The sequence below is a fragment of the Rhodamnia argentea genome, chromosome 6 (assembly GCF_020921035.1).
Source record: "Rhodamnia argentea isolate NSW1041297 chromosome 6, ASM2092103v1, whole genome shotgun sequence".
NCBI lineage: Eukaryota > Viridiplantae > Streptophyta > Magnoliopsida > Myrtales > Myrtaceae > Rhodamnia > Rhodamnia argentea.
In genome coordinates, this window is record NC_063155.1 from 21,126,043 (window position 1) to 21,141,992 (window position 15,950).

Below are 15,950 nucleotides of genomic sequence, written 5' to 3' on the forward strand. Positions count from 1 at the left end.
TTAGTTCAACGTTAAATTAAGGGTGGATGAGGTCCCTTGTGGAAAAACATGCTTACACCGGCGGTGTATATGCAAGAATTACTCAAATTTCTAAACAAATAAACGCAAGAAACAAAAGTAATATCATTCACCAGGGCCTTTGTTTTCTAAATTTTCAGGATAAATTATCATTTTGTGCAGATTGAAAGATGGGCAATTTGGCGTTTGAGTCTGGGGTCCAAAGCCAGAGAAGTCGAAAGAAAAATCACAACTTAAGGAGAGGAGTGTGCAAGAGCAGACAAGGCAGCAAGAACAGAATCAGGGATCAAACTTGAGGACCATCTTTTGCTGCTTTTGATTCTTGAAAAGTGACCCAACCATTCAACATTATCATGCCATCATCCATTCACAAGCCTTTTTAAGTTTTAACTCCATTCTTATCTGCCTTTTGCATAAAGAGGGCTACAAGAATAATCAGCAGACAGAGAGGACTATCATGTCGTTCTCCAACCAGTTTGGTCTTCACAATAATTTGCAGTAGGGAAACGGAAGAAGGGGGGGCAAGAATATAACAAGTATCTCATAACACCTCGCTGATAGAGAGAGAGAGAGAGAGAGAGAGAGAGAGAGCGAGAGAGAGAGGGGTCCTATGAAAAGTGTTAAAACATGTGCTGTTCTTTTCTTGCAGGAGCATACACCAGTAGCAAAATTAACACAGAACAATGTCTATTGAAATCTGGCAAGAAAAAATTGTTTACTGATAATATGTAAGGGCTGAAATGATATAGATAGACAGCACCAAAAGCTTTTACCAAGAGAACAGCTAAAGTGAGAACTAACAATTTCAAAACCCAATTGGCCGAAGTGGCGAAAAACAGTTGAGACTACCCAAAAACAGTAGGCGACTCATAGAAGCAGTGCCGAGCAGTGATCAGTGCGAACCACCAGAAACCAGTTAGGACTTAAAAAGAGACTCCAAGCGTTTGTGCATCACTCTACCCATAAAGGTGTTAATCCTTATTTCATGTTTTGATCCCCTGTCAAGATTTTGAGTTACTCAACATGAGATCAAAATGCCTCGCCGACATCGACTGGATGACCAAGGGGAAAGTCTAATAGATTGGCGCCAGACGACAGGTCAAACCATATATGTCATCCCAACTTGGATGATGTCCATGTGAGGCACACTCATATTTGCTGCTCCTGCTCTACAGTTTCGCCTCAAGAATCCATAGAAGTAGTTTATAACAAGTTTCTTGAGAAAGAAAGAATCTTTCCTCGCCCGAACATCCCCGTGAGCAAGCAAATATGTAAATCCTGAATCCATGGCTTCTCTTAGAGCTGAAAGCTCATACTCTAAGCTCGGGTCTTCATCCGAAGCCATGACACTAGATGGCAAAATCGATACACCATCTTCTGAGGTCGAAGTGCTCACCTCCTCCAGTCTCTGCACCTGCATGAGTGGGACTCGGAGCTCTTCCACTCCATCTCCACTCCGAGTCCTGGAGCCCCTGGACCCCACTGACAAATTGTCAAACTCCATCTCATGTAAATTGCTCTCTAGAGCCAGATCTTCGGCCTCCCTTCTCAAAAACTTCTCGAGACTTTCAGCCAGAAGCTGTTCAAATGCATGGTGATCTTCCTTTCTTACATCTTTGTAACCATATCGTGCTACACAACGGAACATGTGATAGTCTTTAGGGCAAACTCTTCGAAATAGGAACCTTTCCTCTTGAGGAACCACAGGCACGGGCACATACTTGATGCACACAAAGACTATAGTTGAGTGGATTGCTGGTAGGCTCAACAAGAACTGCACAAAAATAGATGGAATGCCTTGAACAAGCTCGTTGTAAAGCAAGCCAATACCCGGTACTCTTAGGGTGCCAAGGCTTGACCCAAGTTCAAGCATGAAATCCATGGATATTTTTTCCCTGACTTCACTCCTGTACTTCAACACACTCCCGTAGTTCCAAATGTACATCACGCAGAGGAAGAACGAAGCAAAGACGAGTGGGAGCCAGCCACCTTGCTCGATTTTCGATAGAACAGCACATAAATAGATGAACTCCACTGATCCAAATATCAGGGGGAAGCATAGAGCAAGAAACAGATTTGTCTGCCAGATCAGAAGCATCACAAGTGTCACCAAGGCCGTGCTCACAATCATAACACCTACTTCAGCTATGCCTACAAGTTCATAAATCACATTAGTCACCAAGTAAAGTCCTTCCCTAGCTAGAATAAATTAACAGTGAGAATTGTCGTAAGAACTACCAAATATACAGATAAACAGATTTTTACAAAAAGCCTGACAGAGAAAAAGGGAATTTCAAGGTTTGGAAATGTCAAGCCCCAAAAAAAAAGACAAGGAGAAAGATTGTCAACAATACATGTATCAGTTTTATAAGATTATGAGAGGCAGCAATGAAGCAATGATGCAAACATGGCTCTGCGAGATAGATTTTATTTCAGGTGACCAGCACAGGTAATTGAGGATATAGCAAAACAATAATTAGGGAAAGATGAGTATAACATGAAATTCCCATAAGCTTCATCATCATCTAGGTGCACATATTGGTAGGTTATGGCAAGCAGAAAGTTTAGTAAATAGAGAAAGATGCTTAACCATATGCATTTGCAATGTCCGTGGTGCTCTGAAATATCGACACGACCAATATGCACATAATCATCAAGAACCAATTGATTACAGGGATGTAAATTTGTCCCATTTTCCTCTTAGAGGTATGGACTATCTTCAGCCTCGGGAAGCATCCAAGAGCCATAGATTGCTTAACACATGAAAATGTAGCGGATATCATTGCTTGACTGGCGATCATGGCAGCAATGGTGGCAATCACTAAGACTGGCCAGAAAAGACTACCTGCCTTTCATAAGCACAAAAGAGCACTTAAAATTCGAACACATTAAAGCGGTAGCCTAAAGGGTGAGTATCCTTCGTGTTGGAAGTGTCACCTGGTACAGAGTCGTAGAAAATTCTTTCAGCTGAAGCTGGGTACTTCATTAGGTAGGCAGCTTGGCCCAAGTAAGCCAAGAGGAGGCAGGGAAACACCACAAAAGTGAAGGCAATCTACAAAAAATTTGATATTGTCGGTACAAGTCTTTATGAAGAAAAACCATGATCGGCAAATGGCATGAGATATTGTGTAGTGGAAAAAAAAAAAAACAAAACCTGTATAGATCGAACTGAAAAATGGCCCAAATCAGCAAACATTGCCTCAGCTCCTGCCAAAAAAAAAAAAAAATTTAAAAAAATTCCGAGCTAATTTTTTTTCATATTTTCCCATATTCCTTCTCTATTTTTGGTATACGAATCTCTCGAACAAATTGATCTAGTACACCACAAATGGACAAGAATATTGAAAACATAAAAAGCAAGAACAAAAATAAATTTAAATATAAGTATCAGCTGACATGCTTTGACTAGACAGAATCTAAGCAAGGCCAAAACGAAACTAGAAGTATTACCTCATAGGGAGAATGTTGTGTTAAAGAAGTGAGGGTGGCAAACATAGCATTGTTAGCACAGGAACAAAGCTTGGCAGATAGCTTCACCACTTGCATGTAGAATATTTCGGAAAAAACTAAACCAAATGGACTATTTGTTTTTTTTCTCTCTCTCTCTCTGTGTTTGGGTAAATAGAAGTATCTAACAAAGGAAGGGGGATGGATGCCACGGCGCCAAGAGTGTGGTTAAGGCACTCAAACAACTGAGTTAGGCCTCATCCCTAGGGGGCCATTCAGAAAATGTTTAATTGTAAAAGACTTGTTTTTCTACAGCAAGACTGTGCAAAAAAAACTTTTGGTTACTGTTGATTAAGCTAAAGTAACTTAACTAAATTCATTACTTGCTCTCTAGCAAACTTCGAATTAATGATTGCCACAAAGTTGCTAACTAAGATCTACTAAGTTGGAAGGCACAAGGAAACTGGATTGGGCACATTATGTCTGACATAGTTCTCGTAGTCTTAGTTTAGTAGCTGATATGTACCTGTAATACAGAGAACACAACCTCCGAGTGCTGACCATGCAGCTCCACTGTTCTTTTTGAAGAAGAAATAAATGTATGCCGGATTCACTGCCCTTAAGACAGTTATATCGTGCTTTAAAAGATTGTAAAGTCCAATAGATCCCAGGCAAAAGAACCACAAAGCAAGAATAGGAGCAAATAAGAAGCCCACTTTTCCAGTCCCAAATTGTTGTATGCTGAATAGGGCCAGTAGGATCACAATTGAGACAACGACCACAGCATCTGCAGAAAGATCTTTGCAAAATGTCATTATTGACCCTCCTGCCAGACCTCTAGACAAATCTAGACAACAAAGTATGTAAAATGAGACCCCTAAAGTCCATACGATTTAAAGAATCTGTTCGTCATGATTGTCTGTTGTTTGAATTAAAAGGAGTTCTAGCCATTAAATGGAATTCTTTGGGCAATCAAGCATATTTTTCAGAAGACTTTAAATGGAATTATACAGGCAATCAATCATAATTTGCAAAACAATTAACTCAAGCAAGGCGGGACAAAATGAGCTCCTTTTTTAAGGGATTATATCCTAATTAAACTTAGCAAACAATTTCAGCCTAAAACTAGGATCCCTTGGTTCTGTCCATAAATTAATACTGATCTTGTAGTAACAATTCCATTCGTAACTAAAAGAGGATGTCTGCTACTCAATCCTTTTCCCACAGAGAACTTGTATTAATGTCAGTTTAGAGATGTAAACAGAAATACCAACTTGTTTCAAATCCTTCTAATTCACCCTGGAGCCCACTCACAGCAGACATCACTGCAATAAAGATGGTATCGTAATCAGATATCATATGATCTCTAGCGCATGTATAGAAATATTAAGGATAAACTCATGTGATTGGAACTTGATAGATCAATCTACATGTAACCATGAAGTAAACATGACATCTTTTAAAAAAGAAAAATTGTTCTTGTCAAAATCAAGATTCAAATTGCTCTACAACATCTGACTTGCAAACTGCAAATTACGTATTACGGTTTATTAAAGAATCAACCATCCAAGAATATTCGTGAAAAGACAAAGCATTGCAAGATCATGTGTTTCAATCTAATATGAAATAATGATATCGTGCAAGCAATAAAGGGGCACTTCTCAAAGTAAGAGCTAGGATTTCTACTTATTGAGTTATAACTGTCTTCTTTTCGTCTTGACGTAAGAGGTCAAAGAAACTGGAGTCCATTCTGCAAGATCCAGTCGTAGATAGGCCATTTTTCCCATCACGGAAGATGTTTCATTGACTGACTTATACTTCGTATCTTCATAAGAAAGAAACTACAAGTTTCGATGTGAAAGATGCACCTGGTCGATCTATTTTCCTACTTTTTGTCCTCCACATTAAGCATCTCATGTCTTTTTCCTGATTCATTGGCAAATATTATACCTATCATCATTTTGAAAAAAAAAAAATGAACAAATTATGCGTTACGTTTTAAAAAGTTACAACGGTCGTAAAATTACCGATCCACATGTAGGCTTCATGTAATTAATCCTATAAATCATTAAAAAAATGACAGTATGGCATGTGATTTTTGCAAATTGTGAGGTTGTTTACTTGGAATCATCCAGAGTATCAGATATTCTGAGGGAAGACACCTTTCAGAAACTCTTCCTGTGATGGCACATTTTGAAGAACTGAGACAACGGCAAGAACTGAATAAAATCTTATTGTTTGAAAAATTTAAAGAGAAAAGAGTCCATTTTACTTGTATAGAAAATATGGATTAAAAATTACAGCTAGACTAATAATAGTTTGAGAAATTACGAAATGAGCAGACAAGGTGGAATGGTCTTGCTGCTAGTTTTAGATAACACAAGCAATCTCAAGCACTTTAGGTTCCTCGAAGCTAGGACAAAGTTGGGCAGAGTGAAACAGGCCTAGTAATTACAGTGATATCAGTTGTTTCGCCGAATAGTTCCTGCTCCAAAGAAATATTGATGATGCAGAATCAATGGCTAGCAAAGACCGAACCCTTCAACTCATAAGTGAAACCTCATACCTGATATTGCTGGGGTGAGAATTCCATCTCCTATGATCATGGAAGTTCCCATTAGAACAAAAAGTAAGAGGACGGTTTTTAATGAAGATTTGCTTTCGAGAGTTTCTTTAATGTTCAAGGCCCTCTCTAGCTCAGGGGTCGGCAGTTTGAGCCTAAAACTTGAGATCTGCTCATCGGCAGGTTGACGATTGGGCAACATATTTATATTAGCATATCTGCAGATTAAAGAGTATAGGGCAAAAGTACCTCCTACAATAAAGTGAGGACAAAGAAGTCAGTGAGGAAAATTTTTCGCAATCAAAGGAAATTGGACAGGAAACTACTCAACAATCAAAGCCATTTTACCTTCCCCATTATCATTGGCTTTCAGCACAACAAAAACGTATTTGGCTAAGGGAATGAGAGCGATGGTGTACATTACCAACGATAGAGCACCCAAGACGTCAACATCGGACTCGATGGTCACTTTGCTGAATACATCAGCAAACACATACAAAGGACTTGTGCCCATATCTCCATAGACGACGCCAAGTGTTTGAAATGCTAAGGCAAGAGTTTGCCAAACAGAAGGGTCCTGATTCATTGAAGCAACAGAATTTGGTTAAGAAATAATTGCGATAGGCTCTTCTCGTCACTGAATGGTTTATTCAGCACATACACACATGCTCGAGCAGCGTGTACAGACAGCAAACTTAGATTAAGTTATGAGCATCTGTAAATGTGCATTAGTCAGAAGGCTCTAGCTAACAAAAAAGACATAGCCGTAGTTCCATTTGGAGCTTATCGGCAGTGCCACTGGCTCTCGCGAGAATTGATTGATATAACAAGAGAATCTCTTGCTCAAGTTGACAATTTTCGGATAACAACCTGTTTTTGCCAAAAAGCCCCTTAATCAAATTGCTTCCAAGAGTGCAAGCTCTAATCAAAGAGAACTGCAAGCCACCACAATTAACATATCACACACACTAAGCATAAAGATTAATTTTTTTTCCCTCGCTCAAAAACCATCCCACCCGCCAGAGAAAGGAGGACAAGAACACTTTGATTAATTCAAGGTTTATTCATGACACAAAATGAAGGACGAGTCAAGTGAATTAGCAGAAATATCTTGGTCTTGGAAAAACAAGAGATCGAACTAAAAGGAATGCATTGACCTTGGGGTGATGCCCATGAGCACCGGCAACCTCCATGGCCTCCACATCGAAGGAGTCAACTCGCTTGGGCTTCTTCACGAGCCGCCTTCTCATGGAACCATAACCTTGGCCTTCTCTTGCCTCGTTCTCACCGGGCCAAACCCAAGCTGCCGTCTCTGAATCCACCTCACTCCCATCGACCCATCTCGACCCCTCACCACCACTCGCACTGTTCTCTTCGATCCCATCCTCTTCTTCCATTTTCCCCCCAGAATGCAGAAGACTCTCACCCAGTTAAGGAGCTACTTAAATCGAGCAACCTCAGCTCAAATCCTCAAAACCCCATCAGCCAAGAGATCCGGACAGACGCTGCCAAGCACCAAGCAACAATCTTTTTTTTGCGGTCCAATCAGCGAGGTTATGCGGCGGGACGATAACGTTCTCGTGGACTTTCTTGTTCTCGAAGTGTCCCGTGAATCCTCTCTCTGGGAGTGCGCCAGGGGTGATTGAAGCGGAAGGTGGCGAGCACAGACAGGTGACCGTCGAAAGGAGTCAACAGTTTTTTGGAAAACGGGAGTCCAATCCGGCCCTTTCACAGAGCGGCGTAAAGAGCGGGGCGAAAGGGGACAAGGCACATTATCTACCTGCCGCCCGGCAGCAATCGTCGACAAGTGGCGCGAATCGCTTCGTCTTCTAATTCACCCACATGGGGGCTTCACACGAAAAATGTTAAAAAGAGTAGGGGAAGAAACGCCGTTCCGACAAGCGACGGTTTAGATCTCCTATCATTGCTCTTCTCGTGTTCGATTCGTGGGGGCCGTACAAATGGAGAGGGAGAAGGCCCTGTTTTATTCGTGAACTCCTCTTATTACAATCTAATTTTTTCTTACATCTAATTGTTGAAAATCTAATCTCTCTATGAATCGCTTATCTCATTAATTACAAGAATCCTCTTGAATATGAAATGCACATTTTTTCCATAATAGAACATCATAGAGTACTCAATGAAAATCGTAAGATCATTTAAGGCTCTTTCGATTATTTCAGCTACCTCATCAATCAGTTTGCTACACACGAGATTGTTTCGCATCATGTTGACATCATCCGAGCGAGATCTCTTAGCAAGTCAATACAAAACAAGGGATTCCAAAAATTTAAGCACCACATAGAGTACCAAACATGTTACATTAGACAATATGATTTAGTATTGAATTGGTGCGATTACAATAAGTTTAGGACATTTGGGTAAATTTCCCCAACTACGATCGGGGTAGTAAAAGAGAAGCCCGAACCGAACCGAAAGTTTCGGGTACTTTGGTTTAGATAAAAGACTAAAAAAATGGGGTATTGTAATGATACCCAAACCAAACCGAACCGAAATACAACACATTTTTTCATATATGAAAAACCTCCTTCAGATCTTAATTGAACCCGTTTGACTACTTTGCCTCCGACTTCTCCACCAGCACTATCTCACCCCGAAGCCCTCACCGAACCACCATCTCTGCTGGTTGTGCTTGTCTGGTTAACTTGCATGACGGACGGCGGAGGCGCAAGGCAGGGGAATCGCCCACAGACGGACATCGACGCAGCCCCGGCAGGTAAACGCGAGGGGCATGCCAAGAGAGGGGATAGACATATTGACCTTATTTGTGCGATCACCAGAAAGATGGCCGCTTTGACGTAAATTGGTGTAAAATTAAAACGCCAATTCCACACGGGAGCTTGACGGAAGTTGTTTGTGGAGTTCACCATGGAGAAAATGCAATTTGTGGAGGCAGCGGAGAAGATTAGACAGGGGCATGACTGAGCACATGGAGAAGCAAAAATTGAAAACCCGAACTGACTCGAACAGAACCAATTTTTTTTTTTTTTAATGTTCGGTTTTTGCCGGTTCGGGTATAAACGGATATAAATTTATTGTCTTCGGTTTGGGTTAGGTATGATGGCGACCCAACTGGGAATTGAACCGTTGACACCCCAGACGACAATTCAAGGGGTGGCTGGTTTTATCGGGGTCCGGGTATCAACATACATTAATTTCACGTGATCGGTTCGGGGTTGGATATGACGGCGTTACAATCGGAAATCGAACTCTTGACATCCCTAACGATGAGTCGGGGTGACTAATTGTGGAACGAGGTTAGACTAAAACCACATTTGAGTAGGTAGAATAACGACTAAAAACGATATAGTTATGGCAATTGGGCCTCGCCCCATATCACCTTCGCGCGGCATTGTATTGAATCGGATTTTCATTCATCCAAATACTCGCAAACCCCAATTTCACCTTGTGTGTTCGAATTTTGGAGATCAAAAAGTTCTCGACAATGCGCTAGTCTTGAAGGCCAAAAATTGACCGTGACCAAATCTTGATGGCAAAATGGGTATCGATAGTTCCGTTTTGAAGAGAAGAATTCGTATTCGAAGCCGAAAAGCCTAATTACGTGCATTCTAGCTTATCGGTCGATAATTGGTTCTCGATATACTATTGGGTTTTCGGAAAAAGCGAGATAAAATTTTAGGTGTCAACATGTATACGAGAAAATTAAGAAATGACCAAATGGTTGAACATTCGCTACACTGCTATATATATATATATATATGTATGTATATATTTTTTATGTCACAACTAGGTTTTTTCCCCCTTAAATAGCTGATTGGGCCTCTACGTACAGCCCAAGCCCACAGACTATATTGACAGTAAAGGATCAAAACCGAGGCAGGCCCATTCCCTCGTATTGCGATCCCTCGGCCCACGAAAAACGAATCATCTTCGGCTCCTCTCATCAAAGGAGGATGTCACGTTCTCATCATCTCAGGTTTTACGACAGCAATCAGAAATTTCGTGTAAATGGATCGGTAACGTGATGGAAAAAATCAATCATTATAATTGAAGAATCATACGGAGGTTTTTGTTTTTTTGATGGTGCAAAATATGGTTCTTCGTAGGTTTTTGGGATATGACATATGACCCATCTCATAGAACGAGGATAATTGTCCAAAAAAGTGCTAAACTCATTGTGTACGGAGCTAATTCGGTCATTAACTTTTTTGTTGTGCTAATTTTATTTTTTTGATTGATGTTGTGCTAATTGGGTTTTAAACCTTTTGGCGATTTGCCAATATAATCCTTTCGGCCAATATTAGCTTGAAAATTGTCGATGTGGATGCCGCCAGCCTCACATGATATGGCCGGTGCCGATATGGATGGTTTTCACAATTTTATGTTCATTTTCTGAAATTTTTGTTTGTTTATTTATTAATTAAAATTTCTTATTTTAGATTTTCTTTTTTTTTCCTTGTTTTTTTTTCCCTTTATGGTTTGTAGCCGGTCGCCCAAGGCGAGGGTCACCCTCACTAGATTTGTCGAGGCCCTCAGTGACCATCACCCTTGCTGGCCACAGGGAAAAAAAAGGAGAAGAGAGAGAAAAAAAAGAAAAAAAAAGAAAAGAAAAAAGAAATTGAAAAAACAAAGAACTAAAAAATTGTTCATGTCAACGCCTAGTGTGCCATGTAAGATGGTCGGCATACACGTTAGTGCTTTTCGGCTAATATTGGTTGAAAAGACTACATTGGCAAATCGTTAAGAGATTTGGATTAAATTGACACAATTAAAAAATTTAAAATTGAATTGATCGTCACACAATATTTTTAAAAAATTTTTTGGACAATTTTTCCAATGGAATAAGATGGAATCTCGAGCTAAAGGATTCTACACAAAGCAACTCATCAAACTTTTCTCAGCGTTCCGTCAACCGGTGGACTTACAGTGTAGTGAATCTACAAACATCTCCACATGTAGCCTTCACCGTTATATGATGTGTTTATAGGAATTACTTATTAGAATGTGGTTCATACTTCCCATCCATAGAAAAGCACGAGGGTCTCAACTTCTCTTTCTCGCATTTACTCTCTCTTTCGTTGATTTTGTTTGCCTAATCCTAATACTACCCGCTACTTCACCGACTAATACATCAACGGTAACAAGAGCCGCCCGTGCACAAAGTTACATACATTGCCAATGTTTGCAATGAAAATTACTAGCTCGTTAGAGGTTACGAATCTACTCAAATCTCATTGCGTAAAAAGGTTCGAAACCCTAAATTCGTCGGAAATTTTGTTTTAACTTGTGGGTAAAGCTTGTTGAAAGGTTGTGCTACCGACTCCAATTGCATGTCAAGCGATTACAAACACCAACCGTTTACGAGCAAAGCCCATCCACACGCACGGGAAACTATTGCATGGTTTATAGACCCCGTGGACCGACCCCATCTCAATCGTCTGATTACGCGGTTACTACCGCGGGACGTACGCATAGGTAAGATCAATACGAATTTTGCAGCCTCTTGTTTTTTTGGTTGGAGCATTGTCTGCTGCACCCTTTCTATTTCCTTGATGCGAAGCCATTGCGAGTACCCGAAACCCAAAACAAGAAGACGCCCTTTTAACCAAATGTGTACAAGCTCCAATCTTCGCTTTGACCTCCACATCCGAATGCATGGAACACAAAGGGCAAGCCCAAAAAAGAAAAATGAAAAAAGAGTCGGCCAATTAGGGCCTGCCACGCGCACATATGATGCCGAGCACGTGCGCCTCACGTGCTGGTTGCTTTGCCGCCTGTGAAGCAGAGAGGAGGACTGAGACCACTCGGCGCACCTCATTGGTTACCAAGTACCATTCTCTCTTCTTTCCTTTCACCCCCTGCGTGTTTCAAGCATACAAATGAAAGAGAGAGAGAGAGAGAGAGAGAGAGAGAGAGAGAGAGAGAGAGAGATTGGTGTTTGGTGCTTGCTTTAGACCCAACAGAAAACTAGAGAGGTGATCACACATTTCCACGGCGACCAACGTGCCGTGCGACTACGACGATGAGTAACGAAAATTTCCTTAAGAAAATGTTTGATTTTGTCATTCTCCTTCGAACTAATTCGAACATGTATCGTGTGCCTAAAGAATTCCGTAAAACCGATGGGTACGACAGTCGAACATCTTTCTCTCCTGAGCTCTCCCGTCGCGGCAATGTTCTGCATCTGCTGTTAGACCTTGCGGGTTGTCGTCTTCTTCCTCTGTAAATGCTCGCTCTTTGAATTTTTTTCCTCATGAGAGCACGATTCTGAAAACCAAATTAATGGCGGCAATTCTGGTGCAGCAAGCCCCTTTGGAGACCCCCGGCAAGCTTTGCGAATTATGTCATCTATAGCTCCAAAAGTGACAACCTAAGCAGAAAAGGCACAACCGAGCGGAGCAACTTTCCCTGCCAATGTCCTCGGGGTCCCTAAAGTGATCAAGCACGTAGAATTGACATTTACCTACCAAAATGCATTGCATGAGTCCATCCACATTAAACCAGGCACATAGCCAAGCAAGTTAACCAGCAAAAGTAATTCCTCGAATTCATCGAGGAACGAACATGGCTATGCAGATTATCGGAGGATTAGGAGCAATCGGGTTTTACGCAGATAGCAGAGAACTCACTAATCCGGTTTGAGAGAAGCACGGCGCGTCGATATGGTCGTATTTTAAAAAAAAAGGAAAAAGAAAGAACATGTTGTAGGCATTGGGGAGAACAAGCAGCATCTCCACCCACTCCTAGGATGGTTTCTTTCTTTCCTACATGTGCAATCCTTTCTGTAAAGGAGGTGGGAAAGAATCACTTATTTTTTCAAAGATTAAGCACTGTGGCCAGTGGATTGATATTGAGATGACTTTGGTTGGGGACACTGGGAAGTGAATGGAACGATCAGGGTTTTCTTTCTTTCTTTCTTTCTCCCCCAAGAATCATAGCCATGGATGGTTGGTGGTTAGGGGGGAAGAGGTGAAGGGGGAGTGGGGATTGGGTGTTGTTTAAAACAAATTCATGAGCTGCAACATCAAACTTTTGCAAGTGTCCCTGTCTCTCACCTAGATGTCCCCACATATCTCAGTCGTGCTGTCCTCGATTGCACTGTGCTTGGATGCCTATTCCATCTCTCTCTCTCTCTCTCTCTCTCCATGATTGTGAGTCCCTTTCAGTACTCTGTTGGCTAAAGAAGCTCGCATCATCATCAAAAAGCTTACCCCACCAAGCTGGATCAATCATGGCTGTCTCTCTCTCTCTCTTGCATGGAACAGACAGCTTACCCAAAAAAGTGAAAAGAAAGAAAAAAGAGAGAATTTTGATCTTGTCATGAGTCTAATTGTCTTGATTTGTTTAAGCTCCTCCACGAGACAGATTAGGAAAGCTTCCTTCATGTGCGGTTTAGCTTTTGCTGTCATGATTTGATGTCCTAAAACTAATCTCATTCTCAATCAGTTTTGCTTTTCCTGTCCAGGAGAATGTTCTGAGCATCACAGATTGTAATGTGTCGAGAAATTAGTCGACATTACATGACAAACTCGACATTAACACACGCACATTGACCTTAACAAGCTAGTTGATCAGTCTTATTCTACAGGGGCTCCTTCAATGAATTGCAGGTGAACGTGGGCGATGGTGGGGTAGTCTCTCAATGTGAATACAAGATGGTTCTTCTTGGTTGTCCAACCGGTGGTGGTAGCTCCTCTTTTATTCACGATGCGGATGGATGATGGTAGTGATGAGAGGTGGGGGGCTGAAGGAGACTTTGATGACAAGAGATGTCAATAACAAGATCTCATAATCATCTTTCTTTTTATGTAGTATCATGGAGGTTTCAGCTAAGGGAAATTCACAGAACAGAGGGGGGGTTACCCATGGCGGGACCCTCTCCATCTAGGGACATCCATAGGAGATTGTCCCAATCTAAATAAGTGGATGATCTCTTGATAGCTTGGCCAATCACTTTCGCTTTGATTGCCTTATCAAAAGGTACTCAAAGCAATAACAAGTAGAAAGAAAAGTAAGGTTTCACTGTGTACTTCTCTCTCGGGATTGAAGCAAGTAGTTTTACATGCCTCACGGCCTTCGATAAGAGTTTTTCTGATGTGGACTATATTAATTGAGATTTTAGTTTACCGCTTTACACAGTTTGTCTAATAAATAAAAGATACAAAGATTCTTGGTTAGCCGGACATGGATTTAGCTTGTGCGGGCCGAGTTGAGCTTGATCTGTGATGAGAGTGTCCGGCTAAAAATCAAGTTTTATCCTAAAACACAAACGGCTTCGCATAAGGAGTGGTTCTAGAACGTAAGGGGCAGTCCCATTGAGACAGTGATTCGGAAGGCGATAGAGGAGAAACACTTCAGTTTTGGATCATCGCCATTCTGCATCAAGAACGATGGATTCCAAATCAAATGCACAAATCCTTTTTCCTCGGTTATTGAGTTTATAGATTCTAGCTATGGTGATCTTGGGGTGCCGTTTCCACGGCTTACATCTACGACACGATGGGTCACATACATATCCAAATTCAAAGGAATTAGAATCTCTCGACTCTCTAATTTACATCTTCGACACGATGCGTATCTCGACCGCTCGTCTTGCAAACCCGAGACGTTCCGGATGAATGCAAGAGAATGTTTTAAGGCTCCTCAAGTAAAGTGCAAATGGAGAGGGGCCAGCTATGTGACAGCCAAAGGGAGATGCTATTTTCTTTGCTCAAATGAAGAGGCCCTCGCCCTTCTTTCCACCTCCCTTCCTGTTGGGTCCATTAGACACGTACAATTTACACGTAGAGAAGCTTTTTGGAGGGCCAAGATGGTGACTAGCAAAAGCCTATCACGTGATGCTTTTGGTTTTTTCCTCACTTGTAGAAAGTTGGGTCTTCTCCACATTTTGACCAAAATTCATTCCTCTCCTCCCCCCACCCTTTGTCGATGCCCTCCATGTCGCGGCGCTTTCGTCGCTCCCTCACAGCCCGATTTCTCCCCCTAGGCATGCCTCATTTCAAGCTTGGAACTAAAAAAAATTGGGGTTGCTTGAACAATAATTGCGATAAACGTTTTCTCGAATGACTCGGGGCCACGGTGGCAGAGACCTCGCTATCTGGAAGTCCGTGAAACATGCTGGATGTTTCATGAACTGGTTAAGCCCCGGGCTTTGGCGTGCGTAGGTCGCTTTAGTCTAGAGGGCTTCGCATGCAAATTGGATGGGATTTGAACGAGTGATTTTCACTTCCGGAGTCGGAAATCTATTGATGGTCCAACCAATTTGCCCACCGAGATGCATATAATGTTGCTAGTGTACAACTTAGCATACAACCATGCATCTCTTTTCATATTTCCACAAGGGGTCAATTGGCAATTTGATGCTGCTCGAGTTAGTCAAAGTTCGTGCAACTTTTTTATGGTGTTGTCAAGTTGGTGCTACCCAAATTAGTCAAAAGTCATTGTAATTTTTGATAGTATTGCCCCTCAAATAACAGCGAAAACCAGATAATCTGTTTGATGCAGATGTACCTACATTTGTTCACGAAGGATCGGCTTGTACACAAAGTGCGACTGTTTCGTCGTTTTGTGCTGTCAAGCTTTGCAGCTTGCTTCTTTCATTTGTGACGTTATAGATTCTCAAGCATCGGCGGGATTTGATGCATTGCTTGCAAACCCACTGTTAATTTCCACATTAGGTTTGAGGGAAATCTTACATTACAATTATCATGATAGGAAAAATTGTTCAAAAAGCTTTAAATATATTATATGGTAGCCAATTCAATCATGAACCTTTTGACGATTTGCCATTTTATTCCTAAACGTTTCAATTGTGCCCATTTAGTCTTAAAATTTTTGATGATTTGCTAATTTAGTCCTGAATCTTTTAACGACTTGCTAATTTAATTCTTCCAGCAAAATATCCAAATAATAGGTTTCTGATTAGATTGACGCATTTGAC

The 15,950-nt window shown here is 41.3% G+C and overlaps 1 protein-coding gene across 2 annotated transcripts; it reads right to left on the minus strand.

Annotated features, from left to right (window-relative positions):
- Positions 1-733: 733 nt before the first annotated feature.
- LOC115734487 (putative potassium transporter 12) lies at positions 734-7,933 on the minus strand. Of its 2 annotated transcripts, none has more exons than XM_030665305.2 (9): positions 7,186-7,933; positions 6,377-6,605; positions 6,032-6,280; positions 4,740-4,790; positions 3,992-4,264; positions 3,173-3,225; positions 2,956-3,070; positions 2,609-2,863; positions 734-2,169 (listed from the first exon to the last, which is right to left on the minus strand). In XM_030665305.2, the coding sequence occupies exons 1-9, from the start codon at positions 7,423-7,425 to the stop codon at positions 1,118-1,120; spliced, it is 2,517 nt and encodes an 838-aa protein (XP_030521165.1). In that variant the 5' UTR covers positions 7,426-7,933; the 3' UTR covers positions 734-1,117. The 2 variants fall into 2 exon arrangements, with proteins under 2 accessions (XP_030521165.1, XP_030521166.1); XM_030665306.2 differs by having other exon boundaries at positions 3,992-4,252; positions 7,186-7,932.
- Between the last annotated feature and the right edge of the window lie 8,017 nt (positions 7,934-15,950).

Bases quoted from the DNA above. Each gene is read 5' to 3' on its own strand.
- LOC115734487 (XM_030665305.2), bottom strand. From the start codon at position 7,425: ATGGAAGAAGAGGATGGGATCGAAGAGAACAGTGCGAGTGGTGGTGAG. The intron at 4,265-4,739 runs GTTGGTATTTCT...CATTTTGCAAAG, and splicing joins ATTAGAAGGATTTGAAACAA to ATCTTTCTGCAGATGCTGTG. The intron at 3,226-3,991 runs GTACATATCAGC...TTTTTTTGGCAG, and splicing joins TTGTGTTCTCTGTATTACAG to GAGCTGAGGCAATGTTTGCT.